The sequence below is a fragment of the Penicillium malachiteum genome, assembly GCF_028827825.1.
Source record: "Penicillium malachiteum strain IBT 17515 chromosome Unknown utg000003l:1.0-4950554.0:1.0-4952489.0, whole genome shotgun sequence".
NCBI lineage: Eukaryota > Fungi > Ascomycota > Eurotiomycetes > Eurotiales > Aspergillaceae > Penicillium > Penicillium malachiteum.
The window spans coordinates 352,792-378,387 of NW_026643096.1; the positions used below are offsets into that span (position 1 = coordinate 352,792).

A 25,596-nucleotide genomic window follows, 5' to 3' on the forward strand; every position below is an offset into this window, starting at 1 on the left:
ATTTCATCGTTATCAATGGGTTACAATGAAAGCATAGCAATTGGAGGCCTTAACTCATATCAAAAAAAACAACTTAATTAGAGTCCATGTATAGTAGACTGCTCCGTCGGAGGAGACTGCGGAGTCCGACTTTTAGAAAGCCACAGGCCATGCACATGTGTATACACTCCCCTCTTTCGGGTAAGATTGCAGTTGGCTTAGAGTGAGCCCGGACGGGATGAAGCCACCAATGACAGCTCCCACATGTATGAAGCCATAACAGGCAAATCGGATAGTTAATTCTGTACTTTGTATTGCCATAGCTGATTTATAGGTAGAGTTTTACTAGAGTGTTGTCTATAGTCACAAGACAAATTTCAATAATTCAAACAATAAATCAAACATGTGAAGAATCAACAGTTCAAATTATCAAAGTGGTCCTCCTCCACTCCTAGCATTGTTTTCATTCATTGGGCATCTAAGCCATGATGCCGAAACTGATCTTGCTCTTTTGCTTCGAATTACTAGCCTCAGCCGAATTGTTTTGTTGACCACCAATCGGAGGCTTATAAGCCACCGTGATCTTCAGAGGGACAGGGATTTCTTCCAGCAACGCCCTTGTTCGCTCCCAGGGAACATTGAAAAGACCAGAATTCATACGACAGGAATAGATTTGATGAGGAGCAGTACCTCCAGCCAACCTCCACAACTGCGATTTGAGATCATTCAAAGCAGCAGCGGTGTTGTTGATGATTGTGTCTGGCGAGTCAACGCGCAGACCATAGTCCGTAGATGTGAACAAGCAGATAAGCCAATAGTCCTTTTTTCTTCTCGATCGGACTGTACTTGAATATTGCGGAGCTATGATGAGAGCAGTGCCGATAGGGAGTGGAACGGAGATTTTTCTAGGTCCCTTGGGGTTGAGATTTGGAATATCGTGCATTTGACGGGATTTCTCCAAGTTCATGCAGTGGGCTCGATACTCCCGGTATTGCTTTGGAAACTTCAAAAGAAGAGTTGTTAGCCAATACTGCCACTAAAATAAAGGTTTTGAGATGATCTGGATACATTCTTTCGGAAATCAAGAGCAATGCCCTTGCCCCACGCCCCGCTGGCACTGCAGGCATCTAGAAGCTTTCCGTTAGCGGGTATCCTTAACAACGAGGTCTCAACCTTGGAACAATGAAGCAAGTATGAGCCATCGCCTGTACTTACGCATCAAAGCAGATCCTTCAGCGGCATCAAATATGCATCCTGGCTGTTCGCGTATTCTCTCACTGTGCGGGATCTGCTCTCCTGTCATGAGTTCCATCTTTTCTTCTGGGGAGACCATCTTAGCAGAGAGGAGGGAAGAATGATGAGAGGAAGATGGTTGCGGTAAGATACAAGTGGATAAGCTGGAGACGATTGTAGACAAAGGCAAAGTTTGGTAAGAGAAATAAATCCATTGACCTCTTTAAAGCTTTGGATAGCAAGTACAAGTGGGAGATAAAACATAATGTGACATCGTTGGTTCAAACAGCACCATACAATCTACTCGTTAGACACCTTGATAACCTGGCTATTCTCTTTCTCAGGCTCCTTCTCTTCCTTCAGCATACCCTCATACTCTTCAATCATGTCACTCTTCGCATCTTCTTTCTTGGTCTATTCTTTATCCGCATTTTCCCTTGGTGAAGTGACCTCTGACAGCCGTTTTCTGAGAGTCCGGAAAGACATGTGCTTTCGAATTGAATGTCTCTTCTCCCCAGAGACTCCATTGGACTCTCTAAAATAGTCGGTGAATGATGAATCTCAGTCTGCGTCGATGATACACCTGCAGACGCGCCTGCAGACGCACCTGCAGTCCCAGCAGTCCCAGCAGTAGATGGTAAGGATATGGGCCCACTCCCACCACTGCTACTGGTATTTTTCAGACGACGAGACATCGAGCGTGAGATTGTTTTGAAAAGTCCGGGGCTATCTTCCTGCTCATTTCTTTCCAATCGGACAATTTCTCCTCGGGCGGTCGAGCCATTGTTAGCGAGGTTGTCCTCAGGAACCGGAGTGTAGATTACGACGCCTCGTTCCATGGGAATATGCAACAGATCTTGCATGGCCGACTGGATCAAACTGGTGTTGCGCAGATTCGTAAATGGGGCAATCAGAGGCGGTAGGGCATAGACCTTCAGCAGGTAGGATGGCTCGGTAATGTTGCCAAAGAAGACACCGGCCTCTTGCTGAAGGGTCAGCATGATGGAGGTTTCTGGGCGTTGATAGATTTGAGCGAGTCGAAAAATCAGATCTCCGACAAGCTTTCTCTGTTCATCTTTGATCTGGTGGGTCGTTTAGCAGGAGAAAAGGGGATTTTGAGATACGAATCGGACATACCTTGCAGTTGGTTTTCACTTCGATGACAACAATGGAGTCTTGAGCAACCCGATCCTGGGGAGAGTTGTGCGCACCACGCGCTGTGAATGCATCTTCATAGTATTGGATCTTTTTCTTGGGTGCCGGCAGGTTTTGACAATCTTTCAAGGGCAGAATCTCTTCCCAGGGCAAGGGCACACTTTTGTGTGGGACATAACGAAGTGCAGGCAAGATAGTGTCCTCTCTTTCTTCTGGGTATGGAGACTGCAGAGTCCATGGTCTCTCAGGCTTGGGGCGCGCATTCTCATCTGATTTCCTGTGCAAGAGTGGCAATGATGGGGATGATTGCGACTCAAGGTTGGTTGCCAGACGAGGCAAAGAGGGCTTTTTCTTCGGGAGATCCATGATTGGACGTGTAAGACAATGGTGATAAACAAAGACAATGAGTATGGGAAAGAGAAAGAGTGAGAGTAATAGTGAGAGACTGGTGCTGAGGATATGGATGTCACGTTCGAGGAAAGAGGTGGCCATTCAGATGGGGAAGGAACAAACAACTCTGGTTCTTTCTCTCACTTCAAACTGAACGACACAATTTCAAGATACTCTCACACTCGTCATGAACTGAAATATGTTCTCAATATGATCAATATAGGTGCATGAAATCTGAACCTCAATTCAAAAATGCCAGCTCACTAAACGCCGAGTTGCCGCTATTGAAGATTGTGTCAATCCGTCTGCGTCGATCCCATACCACATCTCCATTGATATGCCTGATATAGAGAACACGATGTTGAGGAATGAATTCCTCATCTGTCGACTCCTTTTTCCAACCTGCGAATGAAAGTTCTAGTTCTCCTTCGAAACGATCTAGAAACACAATCACATAGTTGTCGGGGTTGAAGCTCTCATCCCAAATGATGTGATTAATGATGTCTACAAAGACTTTGTTAGCATCTAGACATTATTACTGAATTTCAATGATTTTAGGACACCTCCGGCGGGTCGTAAACGGTTTTCGGTGGACTTGAGATCCGGTGGAGAGGGTGCACGTTTGAGATGTTGTGAGAGCTCAATCTGTTGCACATGGGAATATGAAACCTCAGTTGGTGTTTCAGGTGAATTATCCGCGAGATTGTTGTTGTTTGGAATATCAGTAGCCATGATGCTATATTAACAAAGCTGGACAGATTAGATGTTGAGATGCCTGTTTCTATTGGGACAATCATGAGGTTTATAAGCTACACCCATCTCGTCACAGCATTTTGTCTCGTTTACCGATCTACTCTTCTTCAATGACTCCGAACATAGTTTCAGGGATATTTTGGATGACTGAGATGCATCTTTCAGATCAAACACGAGCAGGATTGCCTGTTTTGGCTCTAATCAGACTGGATGAGTCAATTGGGGCGGAGAGCCTTGTGTGGCTGAAGGAATGACTCATGGGAGTCATGGCCCATCTGAGACAGAGATTCTTGGCTATCAATACAGGGAGAACTCTGACGAATTTTGGAATTCCAGCGAAAAATACGAGTCCATTAAACTAATTCTCATTCAGGGTCCTGATGTCACTAAACCTTCAAATTTCGGCTTGAAACTATGGATGGTACTTCCAAGGTTATGAAGTCGACGTTTTTCTACTTCAGCTTGGACACAAATCAAAATTATTAATGCTCTTGAAGAAATAAAAATATTTTTAGTATGAGCGTCCATCTAAAGGAGTAGTCCTGCCAATACAATGAGACAACCACCCGCAAAGTACTGATTGTCAACCTGCGGTGCCTAAAGAACGGGTTAGTGTATCAACAATTGGTAGGTAGCAACAACACACAACACATAAACAAGAACTGAGCAGGACGGGGAAAGTTTACCTGCGCCAAAAAGGCAGCCTGTCCAACTCCCATTCTCTGCGCTATCCAAACCAGACACTTTTTAAAATACAGACGCCTATCTGACGGAATGATGTCTAGATAAGCAGCCAGATAAATCGGGTGCATGAGCAATAAACCACCGACCGACCGACCAGGGTTAGTGATTTCGGTGTGTTCGTGACGCTCACGCAAGAAGACCTGTAGATCCTCTGAGAGATGATATGGAATAGACGCAAGCATATCCTCCACAAGATTGGATACTTCCAACCGATCAGCATCGTGGTTCACACCGTCACAGAGAATACCGGACAATCGAGTGATCAAAGTAATTAACAGGCATCTGACAATGCGGGACACGTTCCAAAGTGTTGCAACATAGAGATCAATGTACATATCGACTCTTCCGGGCCAATAGCCTACTCCATGGGTTAGATTTGGGGGAGGCCCTGAATCTATTGTGACAGCTTTGATTTCCTCATTTTGAGACTTCTGCCAAAGGGAAATGTCGTCGTTGAGTTTTACTGCTTCTATTTTGAGAAGGAGAAGCACATCAGAGTCGACTGCAAAAGGTGATCCTGCAAGGAGGTCCTCTGTTCGTTTCCATATTGGATCAAGTCGAATTAAAAACTCATACATTTGACGATCGGTACTATATTTGCCTGTTGTAGAGTGACAACTCTGAATAGGGACAGTTAGAAATGATTGAAGGAATATTCAAAGATAAGAGACTCACTTGATTGCCGTCTAGGAGTAATGGATGACTAGTTAGGCTTGCTTGTATGAGATATAAGGGATTGTTTTCAATTTGTAAAATTGCAGCTGCACCTTTCGCATGCGCTGTATGGTGACCAGGGCTGCTTGCATTGGCAACAATTATCTAGTAATTATTTTAGCAAATTCACTATTTGGAACCGTCAAGGCAGACCAGCTAGATAATCATACCTGATAAAGTCCCAGTAATATTGCGATAGCGAATGGCTCAGAGTCAGAAGCGTAGTGTGCTTGTATCCGCTTGGCTAAATACCTGAGGAGATTATGGTAGAGAATTTCCGCTTGGTCAAGCAGAGGCTTTCGACGTAGCTTTAATCCACCACTGGCAAAGGCTGCGGCCTTGCATGCATCTGCAAGAGGAGAGTCAAGACCTGACTTTCGAACCATTGCCTCTAGTCCACCCAGGAAACCTCCTGACATGGATTGCGTGACTGTGCATATCGAATAGTCATAGAAAAAAGCCTGTAGTGCGAGCTTCTGCATTCTTTCCATAGAAACCTCTTTGGGTAGGACATCCTCAGGAACGAGATTAGTTCCAGGAATCGGTTCCCGGACTGGAAGGCTACATTTCTGTGCCATTGACTTGGAAGGAGTATGAACTTGAGCATCGTGCTCACGGAATGTAAAATCCCCATTATCTTGATACCCACGACAAGGGCGGCCAGCTTTGACACATCTCAAGCAAGACTGAATAGGATATTAGTGTATGTGTATTGCAAATGATGACAACAGGTGAAGTAATGAGAGATCCAAAAAAAATTAATTTCACCATTGGGTGGTACATACTGGACGTGTCTGATCACACTGTGTAAAGACATCAATCAGCCAAGGATGTCTGAGTTGGTGTATTGGTGGAGGATGCAGTAGGCTATCTTCAATGTGTTATTGAGCAGGAGATTATTGTCAATACCTTCTTTCTTCTCTCCTTGCAGCTTTCGCATCCTTTTGAAGGGCCGAAGTAAACCATTTTACTTGTTAGAACTTGTCAATATCGCCACTTACTCTGTTTGAAGCCAAATAGCAGCACTAAGTGAGAAGAAAACACGTTCCACACCTCCACTGCGTCACGGTATAGGTGAGCAGGCGTCAACGAATTAGCTGGCTCAGGAAATACAAAGTGTCAGACGCCAAGACAAGAATGGGATCCTGGAGAGAACTGGGTCCGGTGGGGTTCGAAGTATGTGTTGTAGGATGAAAGGCAACGGAGCTGATACAAGTGATTTGGGGGCCATGATGATGAGTAATCCTTTTAATAAAAACATGGATTGAAAATAAAAGTCTGTTCTATGTGATATTATGATTCATGTATATACTAAGTAGTTATGAACTCAAGTACTTCATACTAGTATATGCATCTTGTACCAGTATATGTTCTATATGTTAACTCCGAATGCAGTCGAGTTTTCCCTTCAACCACTCACAAGGCGATCGGGAGTCAAGGTTGATGAGGAGTCTGTCGCAGGAGTGGCAACACCTTCAGAGGGAACTTTGGTATCTGTGGGCCCTGTAGACTCCTTTTTAATGGTCTCACTCTTGTCCTCAGTCTTCTTCTCGTTCTGAGCATTATCTGTGCCCTTCCGCTTCAGAGCTCCTGATTCAATGGCTTCCTCAGGCAAGAGCCGGATATGCGGTTGACACAGCCACCATGGACGCCCATACTCCGCGATGGTAGCCTTAGACCCAGTCAGGGTAGGGTCATGAGGTTTCTCAAACTTCTCGGGTGTTGCCTCATACTCCGTGAGTCCAGCCTTGATAGCTTCTTCCACAAGACTTAAAACTCCTTCAAAGCCAGCCATATCACCAGGCCTTGTGTGTGCAAGCGCATCTCGCACATTGGTGTGAGTGGAGACCATTGGTCGAAGGACTTGGAAAAGATGACCTTGCATCACAACCAGACTGGCAGAGTTTGGCCGCTTGATCTTTTCCCGCTTTTGCTTCTTCTTAGGAGGGCCATCATCCTCACCATCTTCAGCCTTTGACTTCTCTGTTTCATCGACCGGATCAGACGGAAGGAAAAGCGGCTTTCGTTGAGGAACTGGCTGTTCCAAAACATATTTGTAAATAATATCGAGGTATCGGCGCAAGATCGCATCAATTCTGTAGCCGCCCTTGCCATTACGATCGCGCCAGTAATCACGTCCTTCACTGCCAGGAGGCGGTGGCCTGCTGAAAATAGTGGGATCAGAGAGATTTCCTTCAGCACTCATGACAGCATCGGCTCCCGTCTCCTTAAGACAAACTTCGATATCTTCATGGTTGAGAATATTTCCGTTTGCAAAGATTACGGTGTCAGGTGGTAGATTATCTCGCAGGTAGCGAATGTAGCTCCAATCCGCAAGACCTGTTTCGTGGCCCTTCTGCTCACGCCTGCGCCCGTGGACCGTAATGATGTTCGCGCCCGCGGAAAGAATCATCTTCGCATACTCCAGAGTCTTCTCCTTCGTTTCCTGGATGCGAAACTTCGCTGTAATTGGCACATCAAGCTCGGTGTGCAGCTTGTTAATGAGTTTGTAAATCAGATCCCAATCCTCCTGAAGGAAGGCACCATAGTGACCCTTGCGCGCAATGCCTTGAGGGCATCCCAAGTTCAGATCCACAGCATCGCAGTATGGCGCAACGTGTCGCGCAGCCTCTAAAAAGTCGTTTGGATCATTGGCGCAGAACTGGACGAAGAGTGGTCGGTCGAAAGCCGGGTTCCCGTCAAGGAATAGCTCGTCTGGTTTGGATGCATCGCCAGCCGATCCACGAGTGGGCTGAAAGTGGGAAGAGCGGACCTTTGCTTGTTCGCGGAACAGTCGTGCGTGGTACATTGGAGAGTATGCGAGCAATTCTTTTTGTTCGTCCGGAGGCAAGAAGGATCGAGAGAGCATGCGCCACGCCTGATAGGAAATGTATTAGCAATAATTATGTCGATAGTTGAATGGATGGACTCACAAATTCCGATCGATCAACCATAGGAGCCACAATGTATTTGGGGCTACCCAGACTCTCATAGAATTGTCTACCTTGGAGTTTCTGGGGCTTGGCTGTGGAGACCTCCGCAGCCGCATTCTGCGACGCAGCATCAGACGCCATTGGGAAGAGAAATCGAAGCGGATTTCGGATAGGGAATCCCAGCCGCGGGACTAGTCTCTGCAGAAAACCTATTTTGACTGAGTCAAAAGCAACAAATTACCTGGGGTATGAGCGGGGAGTTTGGTGACTTTTTTTCCGCGGCGATGACTTTCTTATCGCGGGGCGGAACTACATTCTTCCATATCTTATCGCGCGCATATAAAAGCGACTGCAACAATTGACGCGGCAACAGCATGAGTTTCTGAGATAAGATATGGGCTGATTGCATTTGGTAGAATAATAACGTGGACTTGAGATATATTGCACTTTATGACAACAAAATCACTGTTGTTTAGTTCAACCCACCACTATCAACCCCTTCCGTACGCGCCTCTTTCATAGTCAACAATGGATGCTTCAACCGGGGGAGGAGGTAAGTTTCAAGGTTCAATACAATCATTTATCGACAGATTCTAATACGTTTATAGCTCCCCTTTCCTTGTTAATTTCTGATGATGGGGTATTTGCTGCCCATATTGCTGCGAAAGATCTGATTCTTTACTCGGATACCACTTCAGATCATAAAGAGGTGCAGACTGCAAGACTGAAAGAGAACAACGTCAAATCTCTGAAATTTTGTCCTACGAGGTCATCCAATAATCCACCTTCAAAACGACACCTATTGAGCGCGAATGATTCCCGTATTTCAGTTTGGCAACTGGAGCCATTACAGCTAGTCGCCGAGATTGAAAACGTCGAACCCAACGCATTGAATATCGAATTTGGAGGAGATGGGAATGAAGTTCTTGTTTTCCATGCCTGGAATACGAAACTGGCCATTCATTCCATAGAAGATGGTCGAAGTTCCGTGATCAAAACCCCCAAGTCCGCACATCCTCTAGGATTTGGGTTTCGGCCACAAACGAGGGAACTTGCCATTCTTCTGAAGCCTGAGACATCGGACATACTCACCATTCATCAACCTACCTCATATGAACTTCTGAATCGAACGGTTCTACCCACAATTGATGCGCAGGGCTTAAAGTGGAGTCCAGATGGAAAGTGGATTGCTGTATGGGACGTCGCTAGCTCCGGCACGAAGGTGCTAATATTTACCGCGGATGGCCAGCTGTTCCGGACATATGATGGACCTTCAGGTGTGGATGACGCATTTGATTTAGGTGTGAAGCAGATTGAATGGGGCCCAGCAGCTGGTTCTAGTGGTGTCTCGGATTTCCTCGCAGTGGGTAAGGTCAATGGTAATATTGACCTACTACGGACTCGAACAGTGAGTTACCATGTTTCCCAGGAACCAGGAATACGTGAAACTAACATAACTCAGTTTTCATCATCTACTACACTCTCACATGCCTTTCCGAGCGACCAAATCGCTCCCACAGTCTGGCGTGAGCGATCTACAAGTCCCCTGGGCGATGCAGAATACGCTGAAACAACAAGCTCCTCGGCACTCAACATGAGTCCGGAATTATCTGGGCCCCCTCGAGGCGTAGCTATCATGGCATTTAGTCCTGATGGCACAATCCTGGCTACTGTAGATACCATGCGATCAAACGTAGTCTGGATATGGGCTCTAGACGGTAGCTCCAGGCTAGCAACTATCCTGGTTCACGAACAACCAGTGAGGCAGCTACTTTGGCACTCTTCTACACCACAGCTTCTTATCAATGCTATGACCAATGCACTACCTACAGTACGGTGGTGGTCTCCTCAGAGCCATCCTGTGATCTCTCGAGTACCGACACAGAAGAACGAAAGTGGGAAGTATGAAATGAAATGGTTGTCGGTCCCTAACGAGGACTCGGCATTTTGGTTCGGTTCGTCGGAGGAGTATGTTGTGGGATATCTGTCTGCCGATGAACAGTCTGTGCAATTTGAAGTCCTGAATTCAGTGACCAATCAGGGATATGGCAGTCACACCAGCAGTATAAACCGGTAATTATGCTGCAGGGTAATGAGAAGATGATCATGAAAAAATGTAACTTAATGGCGAGTAGGGGATGTTAACTCTTGAGTCAGGTTCCAAGATTATTTTGGGATAAGATGAATGAAATCATCAATTCGATCTCTTTTAACCCATTCAATCTAATTTTCTTTCTCTTCATTCCTTTCTATTTTGGTCCCCAAAAATGAGGCAATACTCATTCATCATTGTCACTTGGACAATAACTTTCTTTGTGCAGCTTGTGTATACAAAGACTCGAAACCTTCAAATCCCATTGTGTCCCGATGCATGCATTCATACCTATTTTAATCCCTTTGTTATGTAAATATGCAAAACCATTGACTCGATTGTCTAAATTTATCCATCCAAGACCACAATGGAATATAAAATGCCTGCTTTCTCCCGACAAGCATTCCTCCATTCCAAACATTGAATACAACCAAGTCCAAATTCGACTTACTACTCTGCAATGTCTGAACTACTGCGCATGCTTGCTGATAGGCACTTCATGGTATACATGTCTGAGCCCATGGAAGGTAACTGGCTTGGCCCAAAGCCAGCAGACCAAGATGCGTACCCTCTTGAAGTCCTCACCCCTCCCCAATTTAACCCATCTACAATGCAGGCCCCTCCCACTACCTACTGCGCCATTCTTCCGATGGACGCCCATCATCTACTCGGCCGCTCCTACATACCCTCACGTAAATTCCTCCAGACGCATCCCAAATTCGAAGAGACACAGATGTGGGTCGGCGTGGACATTGATCTATTGTATGCGGAGCCGCGTTCACGGGATGAGTTCCTCGCCGCTGTGTATGAAGCATTCCATGATCAGCAGTTCTATATGGCCGATAACCCCGTCGAATCACCTTGTGTGGATCGAGGTTTTTGGATGGAGATTCGGGGCTACTTCCCTGGTCCTGATTTTGACTCTGTGGTAGAGGCTGCGAAGAGGCATGTCACTCTTCTGGACCAGCTTATTTCAGCTGGATATATCACCCTGGGATTTATGCCCCAAGAGTCTGTGCAAGTTCAAGTTTGATTGAAGTTTTTCCCCAGCTTGTACATTGTTCATGAGCTAATTATCCTTGTATAGATAGTTCATGATGCTCTCCAGACATTCCCTGCCCAATCCATAACGTCCTTCTTCTTTCATCGCAACAACACCAGTACTATCATAAAAAATTCGGAAGTATCCATAAATTCGTTCGATTTTCTACATAAGCATCAATCTATCAACTTCAATCCAGCATGATGTCCTTGCAATCTTCTCGTAGTTAAATACACATGTGCATGATTTGAATCAATGGTTCAAAGGTTGTACAAATATGTATGAAACGTGCTGTATGATGGAGTGGCCTTCGAGTCGAGCCCAGACCTTGGAATCTTAGACTTCAATGGATGTCGGAAGTGCCCAGCTGGGCATATATGCGGATATCTAATTTTGCACGCATCCAGCCCATGATCTCATCAATGGATGATATGTATAAACTTCATCAATTTCAAGTTCGGATTGAGACTCGGAATGCCCAGGCGTGTTGCGTTCAACTTGAAGTTACACATTCTCTCAAGGTCTCGTAATCCATCCCGAGTCACTTGAGGAAATAGTTTCGAACATATTTCTCAATTGCTCCCTTACTCAACCTTGGAAATAATAATAAAAAAAGAACAATCACTTCAGGACTTTGGTTTACATACTTCCAAGGTTCCTGGAAGCCCTAGAATTGATGACTAAGCAGGGCCCAGGTCAAGTATGACATAATACACTCTAAATACCCAGGTGGCCCCCACCAATCAGCGCTCTTTGACTAACCGAGTTGGATCACCTGACCTGGGGCTTAGGGCTTCCCATGCTGAGTCAGGCCCCACGCCCTTTTCGCACTTAGAGTCCGTCCCGGTGCTACTCTTTCCTTCCAACCATCCACCCTATCAATCAAAATGGTGAGCGCACATTCCACCCCCCCCGGTTCAACGCCAACAGAGATTAATATGAATTCGTGAAATAGGCGCCTTCAGCTACCGGTGGCAAGAAGCAAAAGAAGAAGTGGTCGAAGGGCAAGGGTACGCATCACCATCAACATCACCTACACAACTTCGACCGTGACAACGATCTCCAACTTTCGTCGACATCCACATTCAAAGAAAGAACAATGAAACGAGAGACAAACCGGAATCGTTGAAGCGGACAACCCTCTACCTACGAACTTTCCGATTAAATGCGCAACGAATTGTTAAACTAACTTTTGTCTTTTAACTATATAGTCAAGGACAAGGCCCAGCACGCCGTCGTCCTCGACAAGACCACCGCCGAGAAGCTCAACAAGGATGTCCAGTCCTACCGCCTGGTCACCGTTGCTACCCTTGTCGATCGTCTCAAGATCAATGGCTCCCTGGCCCGCCAGTGCCTCGATGACCTTGAGGAGCGTGGTGTGATCAAGAAGGTTGTTGGCCACAGCAGCCTGAACATCTACAGTGCGTCATCCTGAAAAACATCCTGTATCGAAATACCGCGAAATACTAACGAAGATTATCTAGCCCGCGAGATCACCGCCGAGTAAACGTACCCTCTCAACATTTCTCACGGTTATTCTATTTCCTTTGCAACGAATGATATCATTTCACATGGGAAGCTTCGGTTGGGCGTGATGCATGGTCTTGACGCCTGAGATTTCGGAAGTGTGGAACCTTTCGCCTTCTGGACAGTGTCTAGTAGAACGAATGAAATAAAAAAGTTACAAAACTTCCACCTTTTTCCTACCTATACGAGGATTATCCTTGTTCGGATTTCAATATAAAGGATGTAGCGCATTGGGATATATCAATTTTTGATATGGTTTTGATGTACATCGAAGACCAAGGAGAGCGCACCTCCACAGTAGATCCTACTAAAAGCCAAGCACTCTTCAGAGTCCTCACATCTCACTCCTCTTGGGCCTCTGTCTCTGGGCACTTTCACAAAGCCCCCTCTTCCCAACCTCAATATCACTCTTAGGATCATACCCGACAATCACGCCAACAGGGAAATACTTCTTAGAGTTCCGAAAGAATCCATCCCATCGCTTCACGGTCTTATCAATCTGCTCGCGTGCAAATCGCAAATCCTGCTCCCTCCGAATCTTAATTTCCCCCGACGTCAGTCCCTCATTCTCCACATCTTCAACCGGTAGAAACATTTCCTCTACACCCGTAAGGTCAGGCGTTAAATCGTCACGGAAACAGCCGGTAACAAAAGCGCGAGTAGCATCGCGACCCGCAAAGAAATTGTAGCTTCCACCAGGACCGTACATAGCTGGGTTTGCGGAGACATCGAAGATACTACCGTTAACAGCTAAGTAGATAGGAAGGGACTCATCGCTACCGTTGTAAAGGGCGAGTTCGGCAGGGGTAAGATTCACGGCTCCTTTCTATTCTCACGAATCATTTGAATTAGTAGAGTTCTCCTTTGCGATGATGTCGGTTTGGTAGCTGTGGGGGAATGGTGGGGGAATGAGTCCCAGTGCTTACAATCGCTTGGTTGATGACTGGCCACCGTGTAAACCAGGGCCGATAGCCGAATAGAATCGACTCGCCGTTTGTCATGTAGTAGGAGGTGCCGAATCCGGCAAGAATAAGTGTCGCAAGGATACGGATTATGTCGAGGAGGCTGATGCCATGGTCCTCATCGGTACGGGTTTGCGGTCGCTGTTGCGGCGTGCTTTTTCCGTCATCCCGGGAGGATGAGGCTGAAGCAGCCTGTCGCTGGCGAAGTTCTGACATGGATGAGAATTTAAGAATGTGCGCTTGAGACAGAAGGTGCGATGTCAGGAGTTAAGGGACCATTGGAGGTGGTATGATGGTTGAGGAGTTTTGTTTCACCGAGGTTAAAGCTGGGGAAGTGATCGATTTGATAACGATGATCCACCATACCAGTTGACAATTCCAACTTGATTATTATGAACAACTACTTTGATGATCAATATGACCCGATTTTTACTTGATATTCATTACTGCGTCACTCAGTGGTAAGAATTCCTTAAGATATTTTGTTAAACTATGCTAACGTAAGGGTATGCGCTATGCTTAAGCGTTGCCTTGTTCCTCCTGTTCCCAGCTACGTGAAAAAACGTCATTCAGGGCATCTTGGAATGTGCGGCAATTCATATCAATCAGTCCTCGCTTCTCCTTTGCCTCGGGGTTTCGGATGACAGAAACGAGGCAGAGATACCTAGTAGTAAATGTCAGTGGTCCGCTCAACAGAGTCCTATGGGAGAAAGGGATCATACTTGTTCATCTCCATTAAATGAATCATGGTCTCGTCATGCAAAACAACATGGCTTTCTGCTTCCTGGATCTGCTCGCCTTTGGGTCGACGATCCGGGTGGTCCCATGAGTAAAGCTCGGAAATATCAACAATGACATCAATATAGTCCGAGCACATCTCATAGCAAGCCATGTCAACAGGTCGGGTGTCCGAGGCGATGTAAATCTTGCTCAGAACATCAAAGAGGTAGGTTTTCTCAAAGCCACAGTTGTTGGCAAGCGTGTTGATCAAGTTCTCAAGGGTAGACAGGTTTGGAATGAGTTTTTGGATGACCTTACTGAAGGCCTCGAAAACAGAGTAATCGTAGATGGAGGTGAGGTAGTAGTGTACGGGTGCATTTTCGTACCCAGCATCGCTGAGCTCGTCTGAGATACGTTGGACAATATCCTGGAAGGTATCGGTGCGATATTCATCTGAGAGACCATCGACCTTATGAATGAAAACTTCGATGTTGATTCCTGGGTAGTACTGTTGGACAGTCAAGATAGTACGGTTCAATCGCGCGACCGAGTCAAGGTAGTCATCTTGGGCATCAATCACCCAGACAAGTGCACCCAGGCTACCGAAGATGTCTTCGAGATCGAATGATGGCTCGAGATACTCAAGCTGGCCGGGGAAATCCCAGACTTGGAAATCCATGAATGAACTGTACATGGGGGTCAGTGGCATGTGGCGAATATGTGATTATACTAGACTCACTGGATGGAGTCCTTCTGGATTCGGGTAGTTGATTCCAAAAAGAGGGTTTCATTTGGTGGCATCTTGTGGAAGACTACGCTCGCGATAGATGACTTGCCACTCCTAGATCAGGTCAGTGTCTGCTTTCTGGCCAAGTTGATTCAATACATACCGGCGAAGCCCCATAAGGAGCAGTCGTGGCTTCGCATCACGAGCTTGAGTGTTGGGAATGAGCGCTGATCTGGGTTGCGTCGACCCACCGCCGTGGTTTGGTCCCTGTAATAATTGCTCGAGGCTTAGCTGGGCACTGGTCTTGTATGTAGAGAATGTGGATGAGATGTAAGTGTTTGGCAAGTGGTCACTATCAGGGTCTTCTGATTGGGACCTTCGCACAGGGGGGAAAGGGCATTTTTGGACATTCGGCATTGAGGGGTCTTCTGGGGAATGACAGGCTGGGAACAAAGTTGAGAATACCACACAGAGTGGAATCATCTTATCACATGTCGGTCAGAGCAGACCTGCGTTTTCAGCCGCTTCTGATATGAGCCACAGGAGAGAGAAAGGGGGCTGACAACCAATACTCTCCGAAAGCATACACATCATAGGAAAGTGAAATTCTGACTAGTCTCAGGGATTTCAGGAAGACCAACAGCCTGCATAGAAGAGTTTGGGGTCTTCTATGGCCGCGGCAAGTACCAGAGATAGCCGGAACCAAGCGTTTGTCTCACCATTGGTACAGCGTGAAGTATGCAGCCGAGATCAAATGTAATCACCCAGGCTGATCACAGATCAAGATCCATCATAGGATAAAGCAGGGGTTGGATAGGAAAAGGACACATCATCTAGAGGCAAACATTCTCTTACCTCCATCAAATCGGAAGCTCCGCGGGTAGTACGCTGGGGCCGGGGAACTGCTTAGTGCGGGGCAAATCAGCAATGCGCTGAAGACATAGGAGATTACTCTCCAGGAACAGACAGGGGTCCAGTGGGGGAATGAATCTCACAGGGTAACTCAGTTGTAAATCAGAGTGTGCTTTAGAGCCGTTGAGATCGATTGTATGTGAACATCCGATACCTGGACTGGGCCAGGATGGATGTGGCACCGATCGGACAGCGGCAGTCACTGCAGCATTCTCCCCTCAATTGGGGCTGGCGGATGATTAACAGAAGGTCCCACGAGTAAAGAGGCTTATCTTGGTGCACCGGGAATAATTGTATGGGAATCCTGGGAAGAGTGAGGTTGTACCGCAAACATAGGAGCGAAAGGCGGAGATACCGCATCGTTATCGTTATCGTTGTCGGAGCTTCTTATCGCGATAAGAGCAGCGATACTAGTTAGCGATTGTGCAGTATACTACATTCTAACACTCAAGTGCTGCCAGTGTCTGCCTGTGTGCATTCCAAGGTTATTGGGGTATGTAAGTTTGGAGAGTAATAGTGCCAGGGCTACTAGATTTTATGAGCGTATCAGGTATCTATACTGCTACATAACTTCGATTTTTCAAGTCTTCCATGCTAGTACTGTATAAAGGAATGTACCTCTTCCAGAGATATCAGCAATTTACACTTCTTTTTTCTGATCTTTTGCTTCATCTTCCTCTTTTCTTCTTCTCCTCAGCTTCTGTTGGAATTCTTCGGTGTAGTCATCTGGATCCCATGCCAATGGCCTGCTGTTCATCTCCTCCATTTTACGAGACACCAGCTTCTCCATGTCATTTATCTCCTCCTCATCCAACAGGGCTAATTGCTCCTTCCATGCATCCTCAGGGCTGCTCACAGTCGGCCCAAAGAGCCGAGTATCAATCTTCTGCCAATATATGGCATCGAATGCAAAGCTGTGCAATAGAGCATACACAACCCAGAAATCGCCACTTTCCCAGCTATCCTGCATACGGTCTGCCAGAAACTGACCATCGTTTTGTTTCCTCATGGCTTTGAAAAAAGTCTTCAAACAGTAGTCAAACACTTGTGTCCAGTCATCAAGGCCCTTTCCCCAGGATTCTGGAGTTTCAATAAGCAGCCACCAGGGTGGTGCATAGGAAAACTCGACCGGTGCAGCATATGTAAACTCCCAATCCACAACACCAACAATCTGCAGATCATTATTGAGAAGGATTTTTGCAGGTCGCAAATCATCGCACCATAGTTTAAATGGCCCATTCTCAAACTTTGTGGGCTTTTTGTCCTTAGCAAGCTTATAGAAAAGCTGCCTAGCCACAAATTTCCGGCGACAGTCATTTGCAGACTCTATAGCATCATTCCTCTGACATATCGAAAGCTGGATGTTGAGATTTGCAAGGGCCTCAACATAGGAGGATGCTGTTTTGTAGGTGGCATTTGGTGCTGGGAGCTTGGATTGAGGCAGGGTACCCACTCGCACCAGCTCATTCATGTTCATTGTCAGGGGTCGACGTGCCACCTCCCAAGCAAAGTCATCGATTTGATAGAGAGATCCAATACGGGGTAGTTCCGGCTTGAGGAGTTAGAGTAGGATGCCTGCTGCTTGTCCATACAATGTTTCAAGTCGGCCTTCATCAAGATTTGGATCAAGATGTCCACGCTTCTCAGTCGGGCATCCTGGATAATTGAGGGCTTCATGCATCTTCGTATCATGCTCAATATAATCCATCATGATGTATGAACTCAATTTAAGAGGACTTTTCTCTTTTGAATCAAATTGATGAATGAATGGAACTGGAATGGGTGTTTTGTCTAGGATGTACCGCATAACAGCAACTTCGTTCTGGACTTTTTCTTCTGGAAACAGGGAGGCGCCAGGCTGGGTAAGACGGATGTTAGTTGCGCTATGCTTATACTTCATGCGCAAGGTGGGGTTATAAAAGCCCTTCTTGAGAACGGCAAACTCCGGGTCATCGCCTTCACTGTTCATCAGAACCAACTGGCCGACTTCTCTCAAGACCTCGACGTTGATAAATTGAAGCAGCCAATTGTCGGAGATGTCGTCAGACTGCTCTCTACGCATACAAAGCTGCATAGTAGTCAGCTGCGACCTCCAGGGCTGTCGTAAATCTGAAATGGAATAATAGTGTGGCTTGGATGTTAAACAGACCAAGATGAGTGCATGAATAGGGGCTTGAATCACAATAGACGTGAGCCCTTTGGATCTATCACCTGACAGCGCCCAATGAGATCAACATATTATGACATGGATTAAAAAAGGAATTATTGCTTGCTTTATTCCCAACTTTCCCTCTTGGAAAGAAAAATAATATGGACTTATGTTTAGAATTTGTGGCAGTCAAATATCCTTTTTCCAAGATAACTCCATACTTTCAAACTATGTTTCATGGCAAAGGGTACATGCTGTAGATTGGAAACAGTGTGCGTTGGTGTAGCATCCAAAATTCGAGCATAGCACCCGTTTGGCGACCTGACCTGTCAAGTTGTTATTGCCTGCTGAGATATAAGTATCTATAATTAAAGAATATTTGTCTTCATTTCATTCCTTGAGGCATGATGTGTCTCACCTATTATCCTATCCACATCATAGGTCACTAGCTCATCGCCGGCGGGCTCATGCTCAGGTAACTTGAGATCCGGATTACGCTTGTTTATCCCCTTGGCAAACAAAACTCGAGAGTAGGAAGGGTCAAAGACAAATGTCGTTTCGCCGGTTTTTCTATTTCTGATTTCAGCCGTTGCTGTAAACTCGTCTATGGCGGTGTACTCGTCGGGGATTGGTAAACTAGCTCTCTCAATTTGATTTTTGATATGCTGAGCACTGGCAGTATCGTGGCGTGTGTCGATAAAGTATAATTGGTTTCGGCTGGCTGCTGCCACATATGGAGTATCGGGTGCAAGAATCTGGTAGCCGTATGGTGTTTCGATAAAATTTGGGACATAGCTGGGATTTCGGTATTCTTCCTGGTAGGTTGGGGAGCCCTCGCACTGTTGGGACGAGGCCAGCAGCATACTGATGAGGAGAAGGAGCATAGTAAGTATAACCGTAGGTCAAGCTTTTTTTACACCTGTGTCTATTCAAGTTGGTACTTTCAGATATCACAAGGGCTGACTACTTACTCTTAAATGAACGTTATGGAGAGTAGAGCCCTAGAAGGGAATGAGAAATGAACCTTGGAAGTGGGGGTCCTTGGAATAGACACAAAGCCCTGGAGATCACGGAGTGGGGCGTAGCTGGAGGATGCAGGAATCAGGATATATCAAGGCCTACAGGGCAAAGGATAACACATTGAAACTTGAAGGTAATCCCGGACTACCGACGGAGTGCGAAAGATAGCAACGCATCATGTGCCATGAGACTTGAAAATAGATCGCAAAGTTCAAAATGTTGGCGCCTGATGAGTCTGGTAGCTGCGGTAGAAGTTGATATTTCATCAATAATGTTCTAATGATCTCTGATAACTTGATAAGATCTTACAAATTTCAAGTTCCAAGGCTCGCTTCTTTGGCTTACAAGTCATATGCAAACAATCTTGAGCCGAAACAATATCCTTTCTCCAGGGCTATAATCTGTCACAGGTTATGTCGCCATATTTTTGAAGGAACAACTTAAATTCACTTTTAGACCGAATCTAACCCTCTCTAGCGATGACCATGTTTATGACCTTTATGATCTGAGTTGCCCAGATACTCACTAATGCGATGCTTACCACCGCCAGTGACCTCCTCTTCCTCCTCAATCTCAAAGACAGGCCACTCCTCCCATCCATCTTCCCAAATCTTGTCCAATTTCCGAGTCTTAGCCTCATGACTCAACTTCTTACTCTTCATGATCTTTTCCCATTGCTTCATATCCTTGTCATCCAATAAACATTCATCCAAAATAGCACTGATCTTCTCCTGATCCACTCCCTCGCCGATGAACACAATCTCCTGGCGTCGATCACCCCATGGTCCCTGGAAGTCATTTCCTATCGACTCTCGCACATCCTTATCTTCAGGCCAGGACTCTGCAGGAACCTCGGCAAACCAGGGACCTCCACATCCAACTGTTAACATACCACCTGCTTGGCTCCATTCACCAAACTGGAAGGGTCGAGTGGCTAACCAGAAGAATCCCTTTGACCGAAGAGTAGGTCCAAAGGCAGGGTGATTGCGCTTGTTATTCAAAATGTCTTTTGGATCAGGTTGATCGAAGTCTTCAATAGATTCGTCATCTGTGTCCATCTCATCCCCAGTATCTTCGCCATTCTCATCCTCATCCATTTCATCATCTTCTTCCTCAACTTCATTACTTTGAAGAATGATAAACTTGTCATGAAGGAGTGAGAAAATGCGACGAGGGTGGAATGGTCGACGAGCAGTGTAGACGAAGTTGTTGATACCGTATTCCAGAGTCTCCGGCTTGGGCGCCATGCGATTTCCATTGCCAGTGACTTGGACAGTCATCTCATGCAGACTACGAAGCCAACCAGCTCCTGAAGCAGCACGAACAAAGTCAAATTTACCAGTTGCAATGATCTCACGCACATCAACCTGAGAGTAACTGGACATCAAGACCTTAGCATCAGGATTGAGTAACTTGAGCAGCTGCATGATTTTGTCTCGGGTAGGTTGATCGATAGTCTCAATCTTGTTAACGATGAGCACGTCCGCGAATTCAATTTGATCAACCATAAGGTCGGAGATTGTTCGCTCGTCTTCGGGTACGATCTCATCGCGTCCGTATCGGTCGGAGAGAAACTCGGTGGTATCGAAGTTGGAGAGGAGGTTGAAGGAATCGATGACGGTCACTGTAGTGTCAAGACGAGCCATTGTATGCAGGCCACCCATCTCGACGCTGACTTTGGTAAGTAAACATGCAATGCAAGATGCTATATGACTACTCACATTTCGTTGAGAATTTTCTTTGTGTCCTCGTCGTTTTCGTCAATCTGATCTTCCGCCTCCAGCATTGCCGCACTGAACTCTGCTGTAAAGGTCTCAGCTACTTGCATCGGCTCGCTGATACCAGTACTTTCAATGATGACATATTGAACCTCATTCTTCTTTGACAAGCGTGCAAGCTCAGAGAGAAGATCACCGCGGAGAGTACAGCAGATGCATCCATTCTGTAATTGAATGAGCTTCTCCTGGGTTTGAGAGATATTGTGGTTGCGAATGAGAGCAGCATCGATATTAAGTCTATGAAGAAACCCATTAGGAATGGTCAAGATTGGGGTGTAAGATATGATACTTACTGGCTCATATCATTGACAATGACAGCAATGCGCATGCCATGGTCAGGAGACTTGAGGATGTGCTGTAGCAAGGTTGTCTTGCCACTTCCCTGGGCAGTGTAAGTGAAAATCCGTCAATTTCAGAAGACTTGAGTTGGATATAGTATCTTACCAAGAACCCAGAAAGGAGAGTTACAGGCAATTGCCGGCCCTTGGGTGCATTGTTCTCCTCAACCGGTACCTGAACATGGTAGACCAATGACTCTCGTCCCGAATCAATAACCATAGTGAATACGACTCCGAATCTCTTCCTGTATTATGTTGCTAGAAGAATAGAAAGGAAGAATAATTGAAGCCAGGAAGGAATTTGAAATTAAGCGCCCCCAAGCACCTTGCGAGCGACTCTTTTATCTATTTCGATGCATCGTCTCCAAGTTCCTCACTGTCTAGGACATTCCAATCGTAGTTTTCGTGTGATACAACAATCTATACAAGACCCCAAGGTGTATAGAAACAATGTGGAGTAATAAGACGGCCAATAGATCAATAGTAGCCCCATATTGCTGATAATTCGAGAGTTTTGTTTGGTTGAGTAGATTAGTCCACAAGGTACCTGGTTGACGATGTTGGCCTTCACGGTCCCCAATTTATGATGTAGTCTGTAATTTTGTATTATCGAAGATTCTATTGGACAGGATTACTCAAGTGCTTTTATTTCCAAGGTTATTCAATTCTGGGCCCGAAATATGCCAATGTCAAAATGCATATGTGTGGTAAAGCCCAGTAACAGCCGAAGACAACCTTAAAACTTTCCAAATCCAGAAACTTCGTACAGCAAGACTTTGAGCTTGCTATTAGTCTTTTATTACTCAGGCTATCTATTAGCCCTGATATGAGTTCAAAATAAGCATAAATGAGCAATTGATTCAGTATTTCATGACCAAGAGCTAAAGCATAGATGGCAGCTGAGATAAGTATATGAAGAAAAGGTAAAGTTCCAGCCTGGGATTCGTAAAGAAAACATTTGAACGATCCTAGACATCTCTTATATTCTGATATCTGACATTTCTTCATACTCCCTTTTCAATGTTCAAGTTGAAGGTCTATAGTGCAGATTCCTGAATATCCAATTCGAAGTCAACTGGACAGTCGGTGGATCGGCCTCCGCACGGGCCGACAAGCATGTAAATGACCGAAGACGCGATGACAAGAACCATTTTAAACGAAATACGATTCAAGAAAAAATGACTTATAAAAGGTGCTTTCTCGACCTCAATTGTGATGTATCATCTCATGTGACTTCAAATCCAGAATCAAATTGATCAATTGCATACTCTCTTTATCGACTCGTGAACATCAATTGATGATATCATCAAACGGATACTTTCTCCATACCTCTAACTTCTCCAACTTCACTACAACCCCTAAAACCATATACACAACCTCCCAATACCTACACAATGGCATTCGCACGTTGGAAAACACCACTCTCCTACCTCGGCCTCGCAACACTTGCCTACACGAGTCTCCAACTCACCAGCGAAGCAACCACTTTTCTCCTCCCCTCAACCCTTCAAACATACAACCCCACAAACAATAACTGGGCACTCGTAACCGGCGCAACAGACGGGATCGGATTCGGATTCTGCCAGGAGCTCTGTTCACGCGGATTCAACGTAATCCTCCATGGTCGAAACGCGAAGAAGCTTGAGCGACGCGCGCGCGAACTAGAAGCCGAGTTCCCGAGATGCAAGACAGGGATTGTGGTTCTAGATGTCGTGGGAGTGAATTCCAGCATTGATGAAATCGCAACACAAGTACATGAGATATTGAAGCAAAATGGAGGGTATCTAAGTGTACTTGTGAATAATGTGGGCGGGGATGCGAAGCCGTATACCTTGTTAGATGGGAACACATTTGCAGAGGCACAAGAGACTATGGACAAGAACGCTGTGTTCATGTTACATATTACGCGGGTCTTAATTCCCCTACTTGAAGAGGGAGAACGCGGACTTGTTATGAATATCTCGTCGGTATCCGCCTACGGAATGCCGTACATCAGTGTTTATTCCGCATCGAAGGGCTTTGTCGAGACCTTTACGCGGGCGCTTGAAGCGGAGTGTGTTGCCGCGGGCAGGCATGTAGACATCATGGGTCTACGAGTTGGAACAGTGAAAACAGCCGGGTTTGATATTGCGACAAATCTGTTTGTTCCAACTGGACGAGTATTGGCGTCGGCCGGATTAAATCGGGTTGGATGTGGCCAAGTTATCCCATACGCATATTTCTGGCATTGGCTTCAGGGATTGAGTTTCTATGCCGTTCCCCGGAGGATGTTGATGAATATCACTGTGAAGAAGATGATGTCGTTGAAGGCGGAACAGGAATCAAAGGAGAAACAAGGATGATTGATTGTCTTGAATAGTCTAGGTCGTGTATAATTAATTACAGTTCAACCAAATACCCAATTATCTGCATCAAAATAGTAAGAAATCGAAAAAGCAAGATCAATGTGCAATAGAACGTGCTGTGCAAGAGAGTAAGTACAGCCTAGGCATCAGCAGGGATGCGCTCAGAGTCACCCGGTCCAAACATGCCCTCGCCCAAATTGGATATGCACTCGGTAGTCCAGCTCTGGGGTGTGAACTTGTCGACAATGCTCTTGAAAGCATCCAATGTGCAGAAGGTATCATCTCCGGGGAGGTGATTCTCGGGCTTGGCTGCGCAGCCAGGGATGCGCACAGGCCGGTCATTATAACGGATACGAACGTAGTGCTTACGCATGACATCGCGTGATTCATCAGGGAAGGAGTCGAGCGATGCGCGGGCAGTGGCAGATGGGGCGAGCTGCTGGGGCGCAGACTTGCTTCCACTGAACAAGGAGGACAGCACACCTCCCTTCTTAGCGGAAACGGAGGGGTTAGAGAATTCCTCAAGCATTGTACCCGCATCAGCACGGCTGCTAGGGGCTTGGGAGAATAATTCAACAGCGATGGACGAAGTGAAAGGTGGCCATGACTCATTCTGGAAGCCTCCGAGACTAGACAGAATAGCTGCGAGGGTGGTATCATGACATCCACTCATTGCGAACTTGATAGACTTGCCAGCACCAGGGTGACCAGACCCAGATGCGGAAGTTTCGCTGCGCCAGCCGCCATCCACGGCGGTGCTAACCATACGGTCAACAACATCACCCATCAAACCACCAATACCCAACTTGCGGTATTCCTGGCTTTCGTTATAACCGGCAAACCACTCTTCCACGGCAATGCGGTCAAGGATGGCGCGGCCCTTCTTGTCGTAAAAGTCGGATGGGAGCCTTGTGGCTGGCCCGTGAGCATCAGTGGCATTGATCGTATCCATTATTCCAGAGAGACGAGGATGGGCATCCACAGCGACCTTGGGTGATGACTCGGGCATATACTTAGACCAGATCTTATTCAGGTAGTCCATCTGCTCAGATTCGTTCCTGGAAGCGCATTAGTATGATTGATCAAGTGAGGTCATGGTAAAACTTACACCGCACAGCGGCACGATCAGCAAACAGACGAGCGAGCTGTCGGAATCGGCGACAGTTACCCTCATTTGGGAAAAGGGTCTCCTCGTTTACGGGACGGGCAACGATAACCGGAGGCGGGAAGTCCAGGGTACGGGCGTTGGGTGGATACATTCCCCAGAATGCCTGTTGCATAGACTCCAGCGCACGGGGAATGGAGGTCGCACGCAAGTACATATCCTCAGTATCCTGCTTGATCTGAGGCATAAAGCCGAGTTGATCGACATAAAGATGGCGCAGGCGTTGGCCTAAGGCGTAGGTCGTCTCTCGGCCCTTGTCAGTGAGCTGACCATGCTGGCTTTGGGTACAGTTAGCCTGGTTCACATATACTCCAACTGATTCTCTACTAACCAGATTCCATCAATCTCGCCATTGGGGCCAGGTGCGACTCTCGCCTCGTCGTTAAGACCGAATGTTTCGATCTTCCGACGCCATTGGAATCCGTTCCAGCTCGACAGCTCTCGGTTGCTCGCAGCAGTTTCCACCATCTGCTTTGCAACACTGCAATATGACCAGACTACACCCGGTATCAGTATATCGGTAATTGCGCATAAGGTGAGATAGGGAGGTTACATGGACTTAAGCCGGCCTTTGGAAAACATTAGTAAATATTAGAAATATGAGGATAATATAAGATATACATACATTCTGGAAGCGTGAAGACACAGGAGTTCGTTCACCTGGACTAAATCAGAATTCTGTGGCTGCATTGCATTGACCGCAAGTTGGCTCTAAGCTCTTACCATGACGGAGGAACTACGGAGTACTGGCGTTAGCTATAGACCTAACTTGAATTTGAAAAGTAGAATGAATTTCTTACCACTTGAACCAATTGAAGCTTCAATCCTTTTGGATAAAGCCTCTCCAGCTCCTCCGGGGAGTAGGGCTCACGTGGAATGAGAGTCGTCATGTCTGATGATGAGTCGAATGTCGGGGAG

The 25,596-nt window shown here is 46.3% G+C and overlaps 16 protein-coding genes across 16 annotated transcripts; 4 read left to right on the forward strand and 12 right to left on the reverse strand.

Moving 5' to 3' along the window:
- Window positions 1-457: 457 nt before the first annotated feature.
- Window positions 458-1,312, reverse strand: N7483_006449 (uncharacterized protein; the record flags this gene model as incomplete). The annotated part of the gene is made up of 3 exons (XM_057089886.1): window positions 458-982; window positions 1,048-1,106; window positions 1,195-1,312. The coding sequence occupies 3 exons, from the start codon at window positions 1,310-1,312 to the stop codon at window positions 458-460; spliced, it is 702 nt and encodes a 233-aa protein (XP_056944627.1).
- Window positions 1,313-1,512: 200 nt separating this feature from the next.
- Window positions 1,513-2,733, reverse strand: N7483_006450 (MIF domain protein; the record flags this gene model as incomplete). Its single annotated transcript, XM_057089887.1, has 3 exons — window positions 1,513-1,616; window positions 1,820-2,294; window positions 2,350-2,733. The coding sequence occupies 3 exons, from the start codon at window positions 2,731-2,733 to the stop codon at window positions 1,513-1,515; spliced, it is 963 nt and encodes a 320-aa protein (XP_056944628.1).
- Window positions 2,734-2,998: 265 nt separating this feature from the next.
- N7483_006451 (DUF504 domain-containing protein) lies at window positions 2,999-3,489 on the reverse strand (the record flags this gene model as incomplete). Its single annotated transcript, XM_057089888.1, has 2 exons — window positions 2,999-3,282; window positions 3,321-3,489. 2 exons carry the CDS (start codon window positions 3,487-3,489, stop codon window positions 2,999-3,001), a joined length of 453 nt encoding a protein of 150 aa, XP_056944629.1.
- Window positions 3,490-4,038: 549 nt separating this feature from the next.
- On the reverse strand, window positions 4,039-5,546 carry N7483_006452 (uncharacterized protein; the record flags this gene model as incomplete). The annotated part of the gene is made up of 5 exons (XM_057089889.1): window positions 4,039-4,107; window positions 4,197-4,874; window positions 4,930-5,073; window positions 5,139-5,220; window positions 5,344-5,546. The coding sequence occupies 5 exons, from the start codon at window positions 5,544-5,546 to the stop codon at window positions 4,039-4,041; spliced, it is 1,176 nt and encodes a 391-aa protein (XP_056944630.1).
- Window positions 5,547-6,376: 830 nt separating this feature from the next.
- Window positions 6,377-8,042, reverse strand: N7483_006453 (tRNA-dihydrouridine synthase family protein; the record flags this gene model as incomplete). The annotated part of the gene is made up of 2 exons (XM_057089890.1): window positions 6,377-7,846; window positions 7,902-8,042. The coding sequence occupies 2 exons, from the start codon at window positions 8,040-8,042 to the stop codon at window positions 6,377-6,379; spliced, it is 1,611 nt and encodes a 536-aa protein (XP_056944631.1).
- Window positions 8,043-8,429: 387 nt separating this feature from the next.
- N7483_006454 (WD40 repeat domain-containing protein) lies at window positions 8,430-9,978 on the forward strand (the record flags this gene model as incomplete). Its single annotated transcript, XM_057089891.1, has 3 exons — window positions 8,430-8,454; window positions 8,510-9,309; window positions 9,364-9,978. The coding sequence occupies 3 exons, from the start codon at window positions 8,430-8,432 to the stop codon at window positions 9,976-9,978; spliced, it is 1,440 nt and encodes a 479-aa protein (XP_056944632.1).
- Window positions 9,979-10,453: 475 nt separating this feature from the next.
- N7483_006455 (uncharacterized protein) lies at window positions 10,454-11,026 on the forward strand (the record flags this gene model as incomplete). Its single annotated transcript, XM_057089892.1, has 1 exon — window positions 10,454-11,026. The coding sequence occupies one exon, from the start codon at window positions 10,454-10,456 to the stop codon at window positions 11,024-11,026; it is 573 nt and encodes a 190-aa protein (XP_056944633.1).
- An 896-nt stretch (window positions 11,027-11,922) lies between these two features.
- On the forward strand, window positions 11,923-12,542 carry N7483_006456 (40S ribosomal protein eS25; the record flags this gene model as incomplete). The annotated part of the gene is made up of 4 exons (XM_057089893.1): window positions 11,923-11,925; window positions 11,991-12,045; window positions 12,247-12,456; window positions 12,520-12,542. The coding sequence occupies 4 exons, from the start codon at window positions 11,923-11,925 to the stop codon at window positions 12,540-12,542; spliced, it is 291 nt and encodes a 96-aa protein (XP_056944634.1).
- A 354-nt stretch (window positions 12,543-12,896) lies between these two features.
- Window positions 12,897-13,740, reverse strand: N7483_006457 (putative heme/steroid binding domain protein; the record flags this gene model as incomplete). The annotated part of the gene is made up of 2 exons (XM_057089894.1): window positions 12,897-13,388; window positions 13,489-13,740. 2 exons carry the CDS (start codon window positions 13,738-13,740, stop codon window positions 12,897-12,899), a joined length of 744 nt encoding a protein of 247 aa, XP_056944635.1.
- Window positions 13,741-14,043: 303 nt separating this feature from the next.
- On the reverse strand, window positions 14,044-15,388 carry N7483_006458 (GTR/RAG family Ras-related GTP-binding protein; the record flags this gene model as incomplete). The annotated part of the gene is made up of 4 exons (XM_057089895.1): window positions 14,044-14,188; window positions 14,247-14,930; window positions 14,984-15,085; window positions 15,135-15,388. The coding sequence occupies 4 exons, from the start codon at window positions 15,386-15,388 to the stop codon at window positions 14,044-14,046; spliced, it is 1,185 nt and encodes a 394-aa protein (XP_056944636.1).
- A 1,135-nt stretch (window positions 15,389-16,523) lies between these two features.
- Window positions 16,524-17,360, reverse strand: N7483_006459 (uncharacterized protein; the record flags this gene model as incomplete). Its single annotated transcript, XM_057089896.1, has 1 exon — window positions 16,524-17,360. One exon carries the CDS (start codon window positions 17,358-17,360, stop codon window positions 16,524-16,526), a length of 837 nt encoding a protein of 278 aa, XP_056944637.1.
- An 84-nt stretch (window positions 17,361-17,444) lies between these two features.
- On the reverse strand, window positions 17,445-17,957 carry N7483_006460 (uncharacterized protein; the record flags this gene model as incomplete). Its single annotated transcript, XM_057089897.1, has 1 exon — window positions 17,445-17,957. One exon carries the CDS (start codon window positions 17,955-17,957, stop codon window positions 17,445-17,447), a length of 513 nt encoding a protein of 170 aa, XP_056944638.1.
- Window positions 17,958-18,400: 443 nt separating this feature from the next.
- On the reverse strand, window positions 18,401-18,916 carry N7483_006461 (uncharacterized protein; the record flags this gene model as incomplete). The annotated part of the gene is made up of 1 exon (XM_057089898.1): window positions 18,401-18,916. The coding sequence occupies one exon, from the start codon at window positions 18,914-18,916 to the stop codon at window positions 18,401-18,403; it is 516 nt and encodes a 171-aa protein (XP_056944639.1).
- A 609-nt stretch (window positions 18,917-19,525) lies between these two features.
- Window positions 19,526-21,388, reverse strand: N7483_006462 (uncharacterized protein; the record flags this gene model as incomplete). The annotated part of the gene is made up of 4 exons (XM_057089899.1): window positions 19,526-20,723; window positions 20,774-21,067; window positions 21,124-21,212; window positions 21,275-21,388. The coding sequence occupies 4 exons, from the start codon at window positions 21,386-21,388 to the stop codon at window positions 19,526-19,528; spliced, it is 1,695 nt and encodes a 564-aa protein (XP_056944640.1).
- A 1,174-nt stretch (window positions 21,389-22,562) lies between these two features.
- N7483_006463 (putative short chain dehydrogenase/reductase) lies at window positions 22,563-23,510 on the forward strand (the record flags this gene model as incomplete). The annotated part of the gene is made up of 1 exon (XM_057089900.1): window positions 22,563-23,510. The coding sequence occupies one exon, from the start codon at window positions 22,563-22,565 to the stop codon at window positions 23,508-23,510; it is 948 nt and encodes a 315-aa protein (XP_056944641.1).
- Window positions 23,511-23,652: 142 nt separating this feature from the next.
- N7483_006464 (putative acid phosphatase) lies at window positions 23,653-25,146 on the reverse strand (the record flags this gene model as incomplete). Its single annotated transcript, XM_057089901.1, has 3 exons — window positions 23,653-24,571; window positions 24,624-24,956; window positions 25,010-25,146. 3 exons carry the CDS (start codon window positions 25,144-25,146, stop codon window positions 23,653-23,655), a joined length of 1,389 nt encoding a protein of 462 aa, XP_056944642.1.
- Between the last annotated feature and the right edge of the window lie 450 nt (window positions 25,147-25,596).